Source organism: Camarhynchus parvulus, chromosome 1 (genome assembly GCF_901933205.1).
Source record: "Camarhynchus parvulus chromosome 1, STF_HiC, whole genome shotgun sequence".
Lineage (NCBI taxonomy): Eukaryota > Metazoa > Chordata > Aves > Passeriformes > Thraupidae > Camarhynchus > Camarhynchus parvulus.
In genome coordinates this window covers 95,385,249-95,404,880 of record NC_044571.1, presented here as the reverse complement: position 1 = coordinate 95,404,880, position 19,632 = coordinate 95,385,249, and the positions used below count along the sequence as shown (strand labels likewise).

At 40.8% G+C, this 19,632-nt stretch overlaps 1 protein-coding gene across 4 annotated transcripts; it reads left to right on the top strand.

Moving 5' to 3' along the window:
- The first annotated feature begins 3,959 nt into the window (after window positions 1-3,959).
- On the top strand, window positions 3,960-19,083 carry CD200 (CD200 molecule). Of its 4 annotated transcripts, XR_004061253.1 has the most exons (7): window positions 3,960-4,295; window positions 5,916-5,997; window positions 6,769-7,095; window positions 7,746-8,012; window positions 9,816-9,932; window positions 15,925-16,605; window positions 16,902-19,083. XR_004061253.1 is itself a non-coding variant. In XM_030962136.1 (6 exons), the coding sequence occupies exons 1-5, from the start codon at window positions 4,146-4,148 to the stop codon at window positions 9,926-9,928; spliced, it is 939 nt and encodes a 312-aa protein (XP_030817996.1). In that variant the 5' UTR covers window positions 3,960-4,145; the 3' UTR covers window positions 9,929-9,932; window positions 16,445-19,083. The 4 variants fall into 4 exon arrangements, 3 of the variants coding, with proteins under 3 accessions (XP_030817996.1, XP_030817988.1, XP_030818006.1); XM_030962136.1 differs by having other exon boundaries at window positions 16,445-19,083; XM_030962128.1 differs by having other exon boundaries at window positions 15,925-19,083.
- The last annotated feature ends 549 nt before the right edge of the window (window positions 19,084-19,632 follow it).

Here is a 19,632-nt window from a genome sequence, read left to right as displayed (position 1 = left end):
CCACAGAACAGTTCACCTGAGCTGGCACAGGCCTCTGTAGTGCTGCACCAATCCCTCAGTCTCAGGACAAACCCAACCAGCTCATGCTAACAGAGGAGCCTGCGGCCAGAAACTTGATTTTTTTCTTTTTCAAACATAATTTGTGCATTTAATTTAGTCAACACTTCTCTTCCTAGTATTGGTATGGGACATTCAGGAATATAAGGAAATTGACAGGCTAACACCAATTTATCATTTCCAAATTTTAATGCTGAAAGAAAGGCCTATTTTCCTTTTGCTCTGTCACACCAACATGAATTGTTCTGACTAAATTTTCCTTTAGGCGTATTTAAGACTGAATACACCACTCCAGTGTCTACTAAGAAATTCCATTTGTCATTCCCAGCATTAATGTAATCCCCACAGGTTTAGCTGGGGATGACACCTCCAGTCCCCATCACACATCTTCTACCAGTGGGAGACTTCCAGCCTGATCAGGAGATTTGGGTGAAGTCCAGGGTCCACCAGTTCATGTTTGTCCCTTTCCCCACAGGTATTCCCATTTCCCATGGCCCTTCTCTTAACAAAATAGCACACAGACCCCTGTACAACTATGCCTGTAACTCCTTCTCTGCCTCTCTCCCATGATGCCACCATCTCTCCCCCCACCACCCCGCAACTGAGCTTCGCTCTGCTAACACAGCTTTTGCTCCTAATTATTGTACATGTTCCATGCTGTTTCTAACAACTTACTCAGATCCCTAGGAATAACATATCCAATCATCACATAGCTTCACAACTTTCTCTGGGTGTTCCCTACAAGTTTGTGCTACGGGACTAAACCCTGCATGAGTTTCCAAACCCAAAATCCTTTTGTCTACCCCTCCATCATTTATCATTATATTAACTTGATCATTTATGCCTCTTCTGCCTGCACCTGGAGGAAAGTCCCCAGCTGCAACCTTATCTATTCTCTTAGCTCCTCTTGTCCCCTTGTGGCCTGTTATGGGTCCTCATGGTCCCTCTCTTCCACAACCATACTTCATACAGCAGCAGCTGTATAAAAAACACATTGTATTGGAAACAGTGTTTCCCAATACTACAAGCCTAGGCTTTTTTCTTGATTTTTCTCTAAAGCTAAAATCACTTAAGAACCCCTTAATAACAGGTTACACTCTGTGTGTGTGTGTGTGCGTGCGTAAAACAAATCTACATACAACACCTTAACAATTATGCACTCCTCAACTCCTACCACGTGCTGCAGCAGGAATTGTTCTACCTGTGTGCCCCCCTACTACCCTCGTCTGCCCTGTTATGGACTAAAACTTTCACTACCATGATCACTTTCTTCTTCTTCCAATTCCACACCCACTCCATGCCTTTATCTCCCCTTTGTGCTCCTCTTCCTCAATCCAGTCTCCCTTTATACATGGATAAATTGACACTGAAATGGACTCCAGAAATTTTTTGTGCTTTTATCCCCACCCACATGGCTAACTCTCCCTACTGAGAAATCTTGTGCAGTTTGCACTAGAGAAATTGGCAGGACCTCAGACTTTAAGCAATTTACCCTTTCCTTGTTTTATGGAAGTAAGCTTGAGAGAGAGAAATGTTTGATTATGATCATGTGGTCGAATCACTAGCAAAATGACAGCTGGTGGCAGATCCTCTGAACCAGGTTAGACCTTCTATTAGACCCATACGAGCATTTGCAACTTGAAGATGCACTGCCTGAGCCTGATGATTAAGGGGGATATGTTAATTGATGTGAGCAGAGCCAGAAGGGAGTTCAATCAGCAGTGCAGATGTTCTGATATAAACTTCCAGAAGACAGTACATCCTGTAAAACCTACTGTGTTTGGTTTTACTGGAATCTATGTCACTTACTCCATTCACCCATTTATTTTCCTTTTCGCTGTTAAATAATGACAACTTCGAGCAGCTGTATTATATATTTGCCTTAAGCCTGTACAGGTTTTGCTGGCTAGTGGTTCAAATGGCTCTGCTTATAAGAGATCAGTAGTCCAGAAGTCAAGGGAAGAATGAAGAAATATATTAATAGTGGAATGTGTCCGCCCAGAAGGCAGAGGAAAGAATGAAGAATAAATCTCATTCGTGACAGAAGGAATTATAAATTGCCTCTTCCACCAGCATACAGGGTGTATTACAGCTAAATAAATAACAAAAAATGAACAAAGACCTCTCTGAATTTTTGAACAAGAGCTCTCTACTTACTGTCTTTCTCACTAACTTCAAAGGATTTATAATAGCAGAGAGTCCATGTCACCTTGGCTACCACCAGCTCCAGGTACAGGTACGTTACGTACAAAGAACCTTGTAAAGCTTGGTGAAGATTGCTGAGCTGAGTCAGGTTCCTGTAAAAAGAAACAGTTGGCGTTAGAACACAGAATAAGGCATAAGGGGATTTTCGTCACTTGTTCTTCTCTAAATATAAAAAGAATTTGAATCTTCCACAATTGCTGGTTTGTCTGGAGTATTTTTCATTTCCCTCTGTCTGCCCTGAGTTTACCTCTGGTCTTTGCCTACGATTTCAGGATCATCCTTTCCTTACTCAGCTCTAATTTATTCCCTCTTTTCCAAAGGAGCAGCCCCCTTGTTTTCCAGACCCTTTCATCATTTTTTTCTTTCTTCTCTATGTTTCTCCAGCCCACTGAACAAGTAATAACATTTGCCTAAATGCAGACATTTTCCACCTCAATAGATGTGAGTTACTATAATATATCACTCAAATTCCCCCAAAGTCCTCTTTATTTTCATGAAATAAGAGCAGGAAGATATCACTGGGATCTCCCTCCTTTTGTTGCTTTGATGGCACAGGGCACTTCTGGACAAATTTATTTTAAGCTGTGCAATGGGCAGTTAACTGGACTTCCCTCTAAAATACCCTCAGCTATAGTGAAGGCAAGTGAGCACAGGAAACTTGCTAACGCATTTTTCTCATTAAAACAAAAAGAGAGTGAAGCGTGTAGATCCATCAGTCTCAAACAACTGGTTTAGTTACTGGCCTGTTTTAGAGGGAACAAAAAGGGCAAGGCTGGTAGAGGGAAATTTAAGCGATTTAAGTCATAGTGATTTATCCTTGGAGGTAGAAAGAAAGGTAGAAATAAAGGTAGTGGTAAATTTTGTTGAAAAGCCAAGGGGCTTTGGTTAGTTAGTTGGCAGAGGGAAAAGGTTGCACTAAATCCAGCACAGTGGTGGGGAAGGTGTCTCCAAGTACAGCTCTACCCATCTGGAAGAGACACCACCCTGATCTCCAGACCCCAGCCACTGGGGACAGCAGAAGCTTTCTATTTCTACAGGTCAAAAGGCACTCCTTTGTGCACCAAGGTACTGAGAGCAGCAGGACAGGTGAGGTTAACACATGGTGAGCCCAGGGTGACCCAGGAAACCTGCAAAGGTCACCTTCTTCCTTAAGACAGTTTAGTAGCATTGCTCCAAATATTCACACAGATCTGTGTCTTAAACAAGAATGAGTTTCTAGGTTTCTGTAGGTATCTTTTTCCATTAATTTTGGTAAGAGGTTGAAATTCTGGTGTTTGATTTTTCCTGTGAGCAATGATGGCTTAAAATAGAGTCTGGCGAGATAAATATTGCAAGTGCTGTGAACAGTGTATGAACGTGTGCATGTGTATGAAAGCATTTGAAGAAAGAGCAGGCACTGAATGTCCTGTATTGATCACTAAGAATGCTGTTTCTAATTAATCAGATTGAGAAATGGGCTGTTTCTGCCAAGCCTCCAACAAGGCCTGGTAAATTACCCCTGTTGTAGTTTTATCAGCAGAAGATCCTAATCTAACACAAAAATAGCACAGAGATTGTCCAGTATCACTCCTGCTGCCCCTTTTCCTCCCCACCCAACAGGAAGGTAGCAGCGAAAGCAAAAGACCACTCCCAATTACGTAAGAGATATAGCCTAAAATAATTTGTTACTGGGCTGTTATGAATACCCTTGAGGGAGAGGTTAGCGCCGGATGAGACACGAGCTCAGCTCTGGAACAAGGACCGCGACGCGGTGTGGGAGCTTCCGCCTCCACGGGATTTATTTCAGCTTTCTCCGTGTTTCCACGTACTTGGCTGTGAGCAACCACCCCTGCCGCCGCCTTCCCCGGACGCATTCCCACATCTGAGGAGGGTTTCGGGCGGAGATGAGCAGGGAGTGCCGGGCGCGCGTCAGCGTGACAGTGACGGCGGGAGCGGGACCCCGCCGTGGGCACGGAAGGCTGGAGACACCGCCCGCGTCTCGCGTCTCCTTCCTCGTCCTCCCTTCCTTTCGGGAGGGGCCTCCAGCTGCCGGGGTCAGTCGCCAGCTGCCTTCGGAAACCTCTGTGACGCCAACAGGGGGAAAGTTTCTTTGAAGTTAAGGGAGATTCCCAAACAGTGGTGGAGGGCGGTTTGTCCAGGGAGCGGCACAGCCCGTGGCTCAGGAGCCCTCCGAGGTGCGGTTTTGGGAGACGCAGTAAAGGATTTGCGCTTTACTTGCCCCAATCTTTAACGCTTTTTTTTTCTTTTTCTTTTCTTTTCTTTTCTTTTCTTTTCTTTTCTTTTCTTTTCTTTTCTTTTCTTTTCTTTTCTTTTCTTTTCTTTTCTTTTCTTTTCTTTTCTTTTCTTTTCTTTTCTTTTCTTTTCTTTTCTTTTCTTTTTTTTTTTTTCCTTTCCTTTCCTTTCCTTTCCTTTCCTTTCCTTTCCTTTCCTTTCCTTTCCTTTCCTTTCCTTTCCTTTCCTTTCCTTTCCTTTCCTTTCCTTTCCTTTCCTTTCCTTTCCTTTCCTTTCCTTTCCTTTCCTTTCCTTTCCTTTCCTTTCCTTTCCTTTCCTTTCCTTTCCTTTCTCTTCTTTTCTCTTCTTCTTCTTCTTCTTCTTCTTCTTCTTCTTCTTCTTCTTCTTCTTCTTCTTCTTCTGTTCGTTTTGGTTTTTGTTTCCTAACTCTGTGCAGCGCCCGTGACTGGAGTTATGACCTAAAGGGACTTCTTTCTTTCTGTGCTCGGTATAGCTACACGGTATAGTGTCGTTCCTCGTTGTGTGAATTCTTGTTGCTACCCCGGGTGTGTGCAATGGTGCATTAAGGGCTTTAATGTGTACTAAAGCAGTGAAGCAAAGGATTGTTATTGAAAACTCTGCTTGCCTGCAGGCATGGTACATCTTCCCCTGCTTTTTAAACAGCTCTGTGACTGGATAGTTTCTGCTTGCTATGGTGGCCCTTGATTTCTGCATGCTTGTGGGAATATTTGAATTTCTTATAACCGTGCTTAAATATCTGATTACACAGACTGTTTTCATTGGGCTCGTTGCTGATGCATTCTTGTTTCCTGACTCTACACATAACATCTTGGTCTTTATTTGTTCTTGGTAGCTGGAGAGTTATATCAGGAATTGTTTTAGCGCAGTATGTTTAAAATTTAAATGCAGGCTACTGGTTGTCAGTGTATGCAGTGTGTACACAAGTTCGTCGGTAATTTGTTTTTAAATACCTTTTTCTTCATCTTATTTATTGATTTATTTATCAGCCCTTCTTTTTTAACCTGTATAATACAGAAAATGCTTTTCAGTTGACTGTCTCATTTTTTGAATATTGTGAAAATCTTTAAAAGGTTGGGCTTTGCTTAAATTCTTGACAGAAGAGGGTCCCAGGATGCTTCATCTAGTTTTGCAGGCATTGGCAAAAAAAACTCAGGAGTGGGTAGAGTGTGTTACAGAAGTATTTTTTGCAAATTTATGATTCCTCTTGAATATAACATTGCCTTCAGTTCCAGGCGGGTCTACAATTCAGTTGAGGAAACAAGGCAATAAAACTTGTCAAGTCTTGCTGTCTGACCCCAGAATTACATTCTTTTTCACATGAAAAATCTACCGCTAATTCTTGCACCCTGAATGTACAATATCACCAGAAGATGATCTGTCATCTCTCTGTTTTTCTTTAGGTGAAGCAGATTTTCTCTTCCAAAATGACTTTACAAGCTCTGGTTTTGTTTTTGGCATATTCTGGGCTTGGAAAGGCAAATGGTAAGTTGAATTTTCTGAAATCTGCTTGAAATTGTTTGGGGAACTGGTTTCAGGTTTCTGAGGCTTCAGCAGAGTAAGAGACAAAAGTAGGTGAAATACAGATTGCTGGTGCTGCTTGACTTACATTCTTGCATAGCTGAGACAGAGACATGGAGCTGGTAGTTGTGACACAAATCCTCCTGAAGCAGCATTTAGAGATGGGAAGGACAAGAAACATCCCATATCTACAGTGACACTGGACACCATTGTTAACCTGAGTTGACAGCTTCCAAGAGTGGGGCATCCGAAAAGGACTTCCTTCCCTCCATCTCAAATGCGCTGTGAAGTCTGAAACTACAGTTCAGAAAGCCTTTTAAAGGCATTTTGCTGTTTACTTCTCTGATGATGGCTTGTTGCATACTTCTCTTAGGCATTCAATCTTCCTCTAGCTCTTAGGAAACAAAAATTGAGTATTTGCTGAGAATAGGAAGTCATGAGCTGATTTAATAAGACTTAAGAGGGAAGTCTGCAGATATGGGTACAGAAATAGGTACATCTTTTTGTCTTTTAAGTAGCTTAGAAGAAAGCTAAAGTCTCAGCCAATGTAAATCAACATAACTTCATTGATTCCTAGGAGTGTGCAGGAGATGGACTTTTTTGTAGGGGAAAGCCACAGAAACAATGTGTAATGGAAGCAGTTGTGTCTGTGGGTAATCCAGGCCTTAGAATCAACATTAGGCTTCTGAATGGGTGATATCTGCCCATTTCATTAACTGTTTACTGTCATTGCAGTGGTTCCGCAGGCTGGACACACAGAAGTGAGGATGGGTGACAGCGTGACTCTGAGCTGTGCCCTGACGAAACCCATGGATGTTCTGCAAGTGACATGGCAAAAGGACTCAGAAGAATTACATGATAATATAGCTACTTACAGTGAAACGAATGGATTAAGGATTCAGAAGCCCTATGAAGACAGAATGAATTTCACAAGTTTGGAACTCAACAAGACAAGCATAACTTTTTGGGACACTAGAATGGATGATTCAGGATGCTACAAGTGTCTCTTCAATGTTTTCCCTTCTGGTCCTCTCTCAGGAAATACCTGCCTGAGTGTTTTTGGTGAGGTTCTCTGCAGGGATATGTCTCTAGTGAAATAAGAGGTGTTTTCTCACCCACAGTATTTCCTTGAGCAGATTCAAGAATTGCAGTGATGGGAGCATCCCCTGGTGGAGCATGATGTAGAAACAGAGCACTACTGCTGTGAGCAAAATTCTGTGGGTCATATTCAAGATTATTGTGGTCATTTTGGCTCTTGTTTGTTACTCCTTGAGTAGCAGCTGAAAAGCAAGGAGTGGAATCTTTCTAAGTCCTTGATCAGTCCCATCTGGAACTTGGGCAAACCAACATTGCCCATTGGAGCTTCCTTTTGGTGCAAGGTACAGCCCCAGTGCTGTCAGCTGCTCTCCCAAACCCTTACCATTGATAAGGAATTAGCAGATAGGACCCATAAATTATTGTACTTAACAGATTATTTTAATACTTGGATTTCAGATTGAGTGAAATCTTTGGGGTATACTACTTCAGTATGGGGGAAGGAGTATTGAGACATGGAGGGGATCTTATCCGAGGAACTCTTCTTGCATTCCTTGCCATTGGGCTCAGTGTGAATCCAGTAAACTTTGCTCTAATTTGTAATGGTTAGGCTGCTACTACTGCTTACGACCAGGTGCTCACTGTGGTGGTGACTTGTCTCATTTGTGTGTTGGAAGGTCTCAATGCATCTGTCCAACACAACATTTCTGAAGATCATCTGATAGTCACCTGTAATGCTAATGGCCTGCCAGAGCCCACCATCACCTGGAACAACCTGTTCAATTCTACTCTTACACAGAAGACAGTCAAGCACAAAAATGGGATTGTGTCCATCACCAGTAAACTGGAAATCTACAATATTCAGAGCATCAGTGCACAGGATTTGATCTGCAAAGTAAGCAACACAAATGAAACATTTGAAATGCCTGTGAAAATAAACGGAGGTAGGTGAGAAGTATAGGCAACTTCTTAGCATTCTCTTGACTTCCATGTTTTGCAGTAGCATATTTGGATAGGAATCTTGGGGGAAGAGGAGGGAATGAGATGTTCATATGTCAGGAAATCCTATTTGCATCCACTGTAATCTTTGAGGTAGTAACATATTGGGGTCCTATCCAAGAAGGGAAAAAAGCCAGACTAATCAGCTAGAGAGATACGGGGTTTAGAGGCACCATGCATTGTACAGCAAGTTGAACATAGGTTTCCACGTAGGCCTTCATAATTTTTTTAACAGCTTAAAAATAAATATAAATATGTCAGCTGATATCTATAAGTAGAATGATGAGTAGAAACTCTATGGGTTGTTGAGGAAGTTGGAAATTTTGAAATTCATAACAAACTGTCTCTGAATCAAATGTTCCAGTTCAACTTACTGCATGTTTTGTTGTATATAATCTGTACATGATGTTTTGGTTTCTCTGATTTTTTGCCAAGGCGCATGTCCACTGCAGTAATGGTCAGAGAGGAACAGTACTTTCAGGCATACAAGGAGGGGGTCAGTTGAAGATACTTACGTTTGGTTTATACAGAAATCTTAGATGTATTAATGTAACATCTGAATATCTTATAGTGTTAATTTATTTCTTCTTCCAACATTTTGTTCTGCTGGAAAGACTTTCACCCTGTTTCTGCAGATAAGAAATAGAAACATTAAAAGCTGAAGAACCGTTTTTACTTCATACAGGAGCATTCACTTGAGTGATATAAAATTCACATGTCTCTATATACAGAGCCTTAAATTGAAGACCACTTGTAAATTAGCAAGACAGGAAAAGCAGCTTGTAGCTGTGGGTTGATTCTGAAATTACACACTCAAGAAGGGATTGTTACAGGAGTAGTAGTAAAGAGCAGGATCTGATTTTTAATATCTGCTCTCTAAACATTCAAAAGCAATTTAGTTCTTAATTCTGAATTACATTACAATTCTGAAAAAACATACTAATCTTTTTGTCCTGTCTCCAGTATTCTTTTGTTTTGGTCTTTTAAAAAGCAAATGCATATCTCAGAAAGCAGACTGTTGTTATTTCTTGCTAAGTGGATAAAAATCAGCTAACAGCTTGCTGTTTTAACAATCTTATATTTTAGAGGACAAGTTCAAAGGAATAGTTCAACATAAATTTGTTTAAATACATGATCGTTTTGGCTCAAGTCAAATACATTTCAAGTCATACCATTTTCCAGCTAATGTCAGTGAACATTGAGATAAGCCTTTTGATTAATAGCAGTCAAATGAAGTGGTAATGTCTAACCAGGGAGGAACATTTACACTGAGCTGTTGGGTAGAGCTATTTGCAGGCAGCAAAACATACCCTGTCTTATTTTCTTAAAATTAATGTTGCCTTTTCAACAGTGTTTAAAAGTTAAAAAAGTGTTAAAAGTAAAAAGTGTTTAAAAGTAAAAATAATAAAATTCCGGGTAAACAAAAAACTCTTCTGAAAGAGTTAAGACTTGTATGAGGTTCTGCTTGTGTGTGTATGCCAACCACTGTATCAGGTATAGGAATGGCAGTATTCTTTGCCATGAGCACATCTTTTCTTCACATTTTCTGTGGACAAGTAGCTTTCTTTTTGAAGATACACAGGTTTATTTTCTCTTTTGAGTAATTGCTGCTTTCATTTATCCTAGCAGTACCTTTAACCATATCAGAGGAACCACTGTCATTAATCAAGATATCCTCGTGGCTCATTTTGCTTTTTTTTACAATGAGATTAATTTGCTGTGGATGTTTTGTTGTTTTGTTTTCACAGAAAAGGGATCATCATTGCTTTGGCTGGTGATTATTGTGGTGCTTTTAGTAGTCATGATAGTTCTGATTCTGATTATGCTGTTCTGGAGGAAGACCCTGTGCAGGAGGAGTTGAAGTGGTGAGTCACCAATGTGTGGAAACTTGTGGTTTTCCTACAGCCCATAATAAGGGCTGATCATCTGCAGAGAAGAGCAAGACTTTGTTGGGATACCATTTGGGGGTTTGAGAGTGTCATACTGGATAATTTAGTAATAATAAATAATAATAGTAAACTTAGTAATAATAATAATAGTAATATGTTTACAGTTTTCAAGGTTGCCTCAGTTGCATGTAAATTTAACAGCTGTTTTCCCACTCCCAAGGGACAATCCAAGACTGAGAATTGTGAGGGAAGGATCCAAGCAGAGCATGCTGCACTTTCTTTGCTTGGAAGTAGCAGTCCCGGCTGAAGTAATTCGCTCATTTCACATTTTCCTGGAAGCCTACAGAGCGTAGTATGCTCAGATAATTTTTGGCAGATGAAGTAAACATTGGTGAGGAACCCACTCATGCAGAGTGATGTCCCTTCAGGGGAATCATTTTCTACTGGTCACGGCACTATCTTTGTATTTTTTAAGACAAACGGTAATATGATTAAGAAGTGTGCTCAAATTTGGCATGAGTGTGCTTTCTAATGATGAGTTAAGGAGAAGTTGCAGTGTAAAGTCAGTGTAATGTCTCTGAGTGTGTAATAACCTGGTCATGGATAAATTCAGTTCTCTAGTCTTAATTAGTAGTAACATAATGAACAGGAAACAACTGGAGGGCAGGGGGTGATGAGGGGGACACCATAAGCTTCAGAAATCACAGAAATTTGATGGTCATTGGTGGTTTCACTATTGTTTAACTAAATCCGCATTCCATGTCTGGCTTTAAATTCCACTAATATATTTAGAAACACCAGCACATATGTACTCAGTTCCTGGCTAAATGCATGCTTCAGGGCAATAATACAATATAAAGAAATGTTTCAAGGAGTATCACACCTATCTATTGTGAGTTTAGACCTACAGCATCTACTATTAAGAGGGTTTGACCTAATGAATCTGCTATTACCAGAGACACAAAAGTCTCCACTGAGAAGAAAGAGAAATTAACACTTACTGCACCCCAGATAGAATGTCTTAATTGTAAAATGTATATGAGGCTTCATTGATCCTATAAACAACTCAGAAGATAAAATTTCTGGTTGAATTTTCAGACCAACCTGGAATTTAAAGTGCAAGGAGTTTGTTCTTAAATCCTGCTTTTTAAAGGATCAGAAGAAAAATGTGAAATGCTTACAATAAAAATGTATCTTTGCTCTAGAACAACCATTCCAAACCCAAATGAGCTTGTACGAAGAATACCATGAAGGAGAGACCTTGAGATGGAGGTGATCTGGTAGAGCTTTGGGATCACTCCCTGGAGCAGATCTGAGACTGAGCAAGAAAAGAGAGTGCCAAAAAGCACAGGTGCTGCTTTGCAGTATTTTGAAGCCCCTTGGCTTCTTGCATGGCAGATGAGAAACACACTGGGATGCTGCGTCTGCACTGGGGCATGAAGCTGGACCAGTGCCACTCAGTGAAACGCTGCTTGATAGGACCAGGTTGTTCATGTTTGGAGTAGGCTGAGGATGTTAACATGTCCTAGCATGATTCTGGCCCATGGATATTAGTAGTTCCCTGGGCAATGCCATCAAGTGGGTTCAGCGATAATTTGTAACAGGGCCATCCCCAGCAGGGAGCAGGTTTCTTACACCTTACACCACCGTAGGTATTGGGCTTGGAGCCCAAGCCATTTCATGCATCCTTCTTCCGTGACATGGGTCATGTAAGGCATTATTTACTGCTGCAGAGACGCCGCTGTGATGCACAGCAACAGAGCCTACAGTATCCCTTATTTGGGAAACTGAACAGATCCCCCTCCCCTGTCTTATAAGGAAAGCATAAGACAGAGAAAAGCATTAGTTTCAACTGAAAGTATTGTGCCTCTTTTTCTTTAGCTAAAGGCTCAAAGCTTTACGTCCCTCTGTGTCTCCAAGAGAAATGGTGTCTCATGCCCTGCTGTCTGGGCATTAAGATCCCTGGCGCCACATGCATGCCAACTGTCACAAGGTCAAGACTTAATGTAAATCCCTGTTTGCTGGAGCAGAGGACATAAATTAGATGAGCACTGTTTAGTAGTGGGTGTTTGTTGGATTAAAGTTTATCAAGAAAAGCAGGATTTGAATGACGTCAGTTATTTGTATTCTTTCCCATCTTTCATGGGTTTTGTTTAACTGTGATGCCAGGATGTGATTTCTGCAGTGAGGTTGTAAGTCACTAAGTCTCTCTTCTTTTAATGTAGTCCAGTTTTTATTAGCCATAGTCTGTATCTTTTCAGTTGCTCTTTGGCCTTGAGTTTCAAAAATGTATTGCACTGACCTGGATCAGTTTTGAATAAAGGCAGCATTACTTTATCCAGAGTAATTTTCACCAAGTGATCATATTCCTTCCTATGTGACCATCTAAGTGAAATGTGTAGTTGGTCTTCTTAATTTACACGTTTCCCTGAAGGCATCATTAATTAGTTTGCTGTAAAACTTCAGTGGTGGTGCAGTTTGATCACTCTGTCACCATCTGATTTTTTTTTCCCCTCTCCCAGGAGGCTCTTTTCTGCTGGTGGCTAAGGGTTACTAACAGTTTATCTTGTACAGGATTCCACTTTCACTTTCCTGGGCATCCTTAGAATACTAAGAATATCTGTGGTGTGACAGTAATCCTTTCATTCCTTACTCAGCTAATAGAGCTTAACTGAGATAAAGCAGTCCAGTTAAGAAGCTAAGTGCCTGGGTAGAATCAAAATAAAGGCTATTAGCCTGAATAAATTCCTGTGAGTTACCTGTCATTTATGTGTCTTCACTTGAATGCTTTCCATAGCATCACTTGCTTAATTCATGGCTTGCAGGATACTCGTATTTCAGCCTGGCCAATTAAAAAGCTTTATAGTTAATTCTCAGGATGTGTCAGTCTGCAGAGGGATAAAATTCCACGCATACTTTTTTCTGGAGGCTTGTGGTAGCCTGTGAGGAAGGACTACTTCACAAATGCATATAAAGGACAGAATGTTGTTTTTGTTGTTTTTTTTTTTTTTTTTAATTTGGTTTGGGTTTTAGGAATTGGTATGTTGATCTCTCTTGGGTAGCTTGTGCAGGTTTTGCCATGTGGAAAGCTTCAGAGATATTCAAACAGTATACTTGTGTTTAAAAAAACTATAACAAGAGGGGAAAAAATTGGGGCTTCTAATTGAGTAGATAGGATACTGAATAGGTAAGAAAGCTGAACAGAATAGGTTAACCTGGAAGAAGAAAACTTGAAGAGTCATAGAAGAAAACTTGACAAGTCATAGAAGAAAACTTGAAGAGTCGTAGAAGAAGACAGTAGGCCAGACTAAAAACTCCATTCTGCAGAAAGCAGCAGCATAGAAATGTGGTTTTCCTGTTTGGAAATCAAAACATTCAGGTTCTCCTTCAAGTGGAAATTTTATGGAACTCAGATGTAAGCAGCATTGCCTTTACTTCTTAGTGCTACGGTTTACTTGACAAGGTGGTTTTTGGTCAAAGGTTGGACTTGATGATCTTGGAGGTCTTTTCCAACCTTAGTGATTCTACGATTCTGTTTGTGTCTAAACAAACCAGCTATCCGTAATTCCAAAGAAATGCTAAACCTCCTTGTGCTTAATATATTAGACAAGTACTCCAAAACAGGTTCAAAATACCTCTTTGTTACAAGCTGGAGATCACTCAATACCCTGAATAGGAATTTAAGATTCCCTGATTGAATTTGATAAGATTCAAGATTCCCTTTTGAATTTGGTAGTTGCTACAAATACCATATAATCAGGTCTGGTAAGTGTAAAATAGCAGCTTGGCTGATCAGCTATAATATGTGGATATGAGAAACGCAAACTTTGGTGGTCAAATATGTCCTGGAAGGCTGGGGAATACATACAATGCAGGAATTCCCAGTTTTTGAGAAAATTTATAAGAACAAGTACTTGGTTACATTTTTCATTTCTTTGTTTATAGTAAACATAGTCATTAATTCTGGAAGAGTCATTATAGCAGTGTTCTCTAGTCTGTATTCAGTTTGGGGAAGGCTGTTTCGAAGCTCTGGCTTAAAAATTACAATAATTCTTATTTTATCTTACAACTTCACATGTTTCTCCAGTGTTTGATTTGACATCTGGTTTTCTTATTAGTGAGAGATTCGGTAGTTGAGAACAATATAGTAGCAGCTTGGTTTTAGAAGAATTTTCAGAATAGTATGTCCAGAGAAGCCCACTAAATACCAGATTTTCAGATGATAAACTTGAGTTATAACTCCCTCTTTCCTGAGGCAGATGGATATAACATACTTCCTGTGCTCACAGAGGAATGGGTTTCTGGCAGTCTCGTCCCACTGGTGAGGCTCATTTTAAAGTAGCCTTGGTTTCCTCTTAAGTGTGGCTGTAATGGAAGTAGGAGATTATATTTGTCCTATTTTGAATTCCTGAAAAATAGCAAAAACTATGCAGTGAATATACAACATCTGCATTCCTTTACCCTTCTTAATACTAAACCAAAAAAAAACCAAACCAAACCCTAGCCAACCAACCAAACAAAAATCCCAAAACCCAAAAATACCACAGAGTAAAAACAGTATAGATAAACAGACCTAAACAGAGCTACTGAGGTGCGGAATTAAAAAACCAAACAACCCTCATGACAAAAATGTCAGTGAAAGGGTAATTCTGCTGAAAGGGTAATATTTATGTAATCAGGTTTCCTGCTGACATAAATATTTTGCAACTCAAGTGAAGATGTTTTCTGGGTTTAATCACACACTTTTTTAAGACAACTCCTGTTACCTAGTGATTCCACCTAATTTTCTGTTCACAGAAATGTGCCTGGCAGTACCCTCTGGTCTGCATCATACCTAGAGGGAGGATGGGCACACTTTGCAAGCTTTCCATGCTTTACTGCTATCTGTTTTCTTTGTGAAGGACTGGGATGGCTGGTGTTTTGTTTGTTTTCCCTGTCATGTTTTGCTGGAAAACGCATGCTCCTTATCCTGCTTTCCTTTTAGAAGAGCCAGGAAAGGGGAGTGGCAGGAGGAGGAAGGGGGGTAAGATCACATGAGTGAATTCTAGTCTCCTGGGCCATGGCTGGGGTTTTTGTCTGGAAGGATTAAATAAATCCTGTTTTACAACTGACAGGATGAAGGTAGTGGTGTAAGAAACATCTTGGAGTTTGTCCTGTGCATCTAAAGGAGGATATGCCACTAGAACACAAAGCCGTTTCTTTGCAAACAGGAAGGCTTTTATGTGACTAGTACAATTGCTATCCTGTGCATCATATTTGTGCTCATATTGCATTATGAAGTAATTTTCTGGTCCTTCCTTCTCCTTTTAATTCCAACAATAGGGCTTTGTATATAACAAGAAAATAAAATGGCTGGCAGCTGAAAGGGGGAACAAATGGCATTCCTGTAATATGTGAATAGTTGCCTCACTGTTTCAATTTTTCATTCACTTCCTTGGTAAGAATTATTTATAAACTCAATTCCAAAGTACTTTACAAAATACTTTGTCTGAATGCAGGGTTATTAGACATGGAACCTCTTTCATACTCCTCTACATGAAAAGTAAAGATACCATATATTTTATAACTGTCTTCAAAGTCATGTAGTGTTGTAGACTGAATCTCAAACATATAAAAGATATTCTGAAATATCAAATTATTTATATACTCAATATATGTGAGTTAATTAATAACTGGTGTATTATTACTAGTGACGAAAGTTGGTTTACTTTTCACAGTTTACAAATCCTTTCAGGGTTTTGTATATTCCTTATGTCACATTCTGAATTCGGCACAGTGTGTGATTTCCAGAATTAAAAAAGCAGGGAAGTTGTTCACCAAACGGTGGGTTTGTAACTGTTGCTCCCCACTTTCCCCACTGTGCATTTCTCCTCCTCCTGTCCCAGCAGCAACTACACTGCTAAGCAAAACCTGAGACAGCAACACAATGGCCACAACTCATCCTTTCCTGGGGTTTTGTGTTTCCTAGGATCCTTGAGGATTTCCATCCATCTACCAGATCATTAGAAGCTATCAGCCTGAAGTCAACATTACACATAGTGACTTGACTGGCTGGAAAAAGCAGCAAAAAAAGCAGAAGACATCATATACACTGCCCTATCTGGAAGCTGAGTTGATACTGAAACAACTAACACAATGTTTGCTATTTGGTCTAGGCCCTTAATCTTAAAATGTGGGACAGGAGGGACTACTTGGTTGGCTGCTCTGCAGAGGAGAAGATTTTGTCAGGCAAAACCTTCTTTGCCCATGGCACTCTTGGTACTGCTGCTGGGCAAAATGTGTTTGTCTTCTTCCAGCTGAATTCTGAAAATGTCCATGGATAGAAGCTCTGCAGACTCTCTGGGGGTTCTCTTCCAGTGCCCAATTGCTCTTGCAGTAGACAGTAGAGAAGATTTAATTTTTGCCAGCGTCTGTCTGCCGTTTCGCTTTCAGCAGCTCTTGAGTTCATCACCCTCTTCCTGTCATCTGGTTTTTCTTCTCTTATCCAGTTGTTCCAGCTCCTTTTTCTCTATCTGGAAAGATCTGCTGGACTCAAAATCACAGGACTCAAACCACGCAGCATTTGGCAAAATCACTGGGGAAGAGCAATAAGTCTCCAAGCAGGTGACTAAATAAAGGCAGTAGCAGCCGCAATTTGGAAAGAAGAATTGTAAGTAATTTGTACAATATATAAGTAATTTACTTTATTTTACTTTTTTTTTTTCTAATCCTAGAGTGTTTTCTTCTGTGTTTTATGAGTTTTCTGGGGATGTGTATGGTGGGGTTAAATGTGTAAGTGAGGAGATGGTTACAAAGCCCACTAGTGGAAGCATTGTCCCTATCCTACTCCTTGCTGCGCTGTCAAAAGGCATGGATTTTGTCAATAGTTTTTGTGCTCATCTTATGCACTGTTCAGAATAGTCTTCCCTGTCTTCATCCATTTTTATTGTGTCTTTTTAAACACAGATAAATTGCTTAGCTGGCCAAAAGCCATTATTCCATGGCTGGACCTCATTGGGTGGGATGTCACACGCTGAGCTCACTGTCCTGTGTCACCACTGTGGCTGCAATATCAACTGGCAGTCTTACAGAGATGGAGGTTACTGATTTGTCATGCTTTTGGGAGCAGATAAAGACACTGCACTATTCTTAGGAGCTGGGACCTAATTCTGCTCCTGTCCCAGGCTGGATTGGAGCTTCTCTCCCGCCGTTCCAAGTTGCTTATCACTGCCAGCCCAAGCCTGCTGATCCGGCCATTTCCAGGCTTAAAGTTCCAGGTGCTTGACCCCCTCTGACTGGGCAGCAGCAGGCTGCTCAGGAGTGCTGTGCACTCCTGGGCATTGCCCTGCAGCTCCTCATCTTTGTGAGGGGTTGAAGGTTCCAGGTGTCCTCTGCCTCTGCTTGTTTTGGTTGGGACAGAGTTAATTTTCTTGACAGAAGTTAGTATGAGGCTGTTGTGGTTCGAATTTATTTTATTGATTCCTTGTTAAGTGGTTTGTTCTGTTGTACCCCTATGTTCCCCCCGAGCTGGTTTACCCCTGGGTTTTACCCTCCCTCAAAGCTGTCCCTCATGCCATTCCCTGCCCCTTGTTCCAGCTCTTTCCCTGCCTGTCAAGGCAACCCAGCCCTTGATTCCCAAACCTTCTCTGCCACTTAAACCTTGGGCCAATCCCTGTCTGCAACATCCCTTTGGAATTCCCCTACTCCTGGAAGCCCCGTTGGCCCATGTGACCCATCCTCACCATCCTACCCCTATTGCATCCAGACACTTGGTGTAATCCCCTCCCTCCTCCCCATAGGATTCCCTATTGGTTAGCTGTTTGTACCCTAACTTGTATCTGGACAAAACTGCTTGTACGATGGAGACTGAGGCTTTCTGTCCTGCTCCCTTCACCTGGAATAAACCATTCCTTGTGGAACCTCAACACAGAGAGCCTCCTCCTTTCTCCTCTGCCTAGTCCCTGTCATGGCTTGTGTCTGGCACCTTAGAGCAAGTGGCTCTAAAGGTTCTGCCTTTGGTAAATCCCCATACCAAGGCAGGTCCCCATTCCTGGCGTGGCGCCGGAGCTCTGAGAGCTAGCCCAGGTTCCGGCAGCCGCTTGACTGTTCTGACTGTCCCCTTCCTTCCTGGGGGATTGTGCAAGCAGCTGAGTGGTGCTTAGTTGCTGGCTGGGGTTAAACCATGACAGTGTCTGAGCACCTTTGCAGGGCTCTGTGCTGCCCCGCAGGGCAAAGATTGCTAAATGCAAGCCTACCTCTGGATGTACCTTCTTAGTGGCCCATTTTTACTGACAGGACAGACAGATGAGAGGACTGCAGGGGATCCTTTGGTGATTTTTTGTTCAGCTGATTAGTGCTAGAGTTTAAGGTGTTTCTCAGTCTTCCTTCTGTCTGAATGTTTATCATTGTATCAAGATCACTAACAGTATTCTCTTTTCTTTTGGCTTTGATGAGCATTTGTTTGTGCATCTGAAATACTCCTTCATACCAGAGTGCGTAGCATCTGGGATTGTGCCTTTTTATGTCATATGTTTACTAAGGGTACCAACTGTCAAGCTGAAAAATCAGCAATGGAGATTTAAAACTTAGTGTTCAGAACAAGTATTTTGCTGGTTCTAGAGCTGTGGCCTGTCCAGAGTCTGGATAAAACTTTAGTGTGTCTGTCTGCTTGTGTTACTGAGGATGTGAGGGGTGATGTTTGCTCTACTGTTGTGGATGCAATATGAATTATTTATTTGTACCTTTCACTTTTTCTAATTAAAAAAAAAATCTGATCCAACCAAAACACCAACTGGTCCTTTTTTTTTTCTACTTTTTTAGGATACTAGAAATGCATCATTGCAAGCTAGGCTTTTTAGTAGTTTTGATTTATACTTTGCTTCCTTTCTGAACAGAAAATGGGAGTTCATGGGTGTTTTAGAGTGTTTTGGGGCAACCTTTCTTTTTAAAAGAAGGTTTTGAACAGAACTTTTGGGATAAATTTGCAGAAGTATTTTTGACCACAACAGCTGCAGTTTAGTTCAGATTTGAAAATAACTTCAGTCAATTAAAACAATGTATTCTATATTTTTACAATTATTGTCTGTGTCATGTGTGTTCCTTAATTATTTTTTGTCTAAAGTTACATGCTGTACTGATACATTGTCTGCCTTGTTTTCTGTATTTCCTTGGATGAAAAGAAGCCAAATAAAGCAAATTGAACATAAGGCCACATCATTTCTTTCATTTGTGGCACAGTGCTTGTGAGATTTTATAAATCAATGAGAGAAGTATTATTCATGAACTCTAAGTGTATGACTAATTAATTTGGGAAAAGCAGTAGTGACCCAGTGTATTCTTTAATATGTGTGGCCTTTTGTGATCAATGGTGAAGCCACAATAATTTTTGTTTGCCATGACATCAACTTGCACTTTTTTTCTTAAAAGATGTGGTAATGAGAAACTTGAATATAGTTAAAAGGATATGTCAATGCTACTGTATCCCTAGAGGAGCTGAATGTCATGGGATTGTGTCCTAGATGTGCTTGTTGGAGCTATATTTGTTGGTAAAATACAATAGACAGTGATTTCCAGAGGTTTTCCAGAGATTGCAACATAAAATTTTTATTTTCTCAAGGATACAAATGGTTGATGGTGATGGCCTCTAAAGAACTTCCTCCTGGATGCTGGCCACAGGTGCAAATCTTGTTGCTGCAAT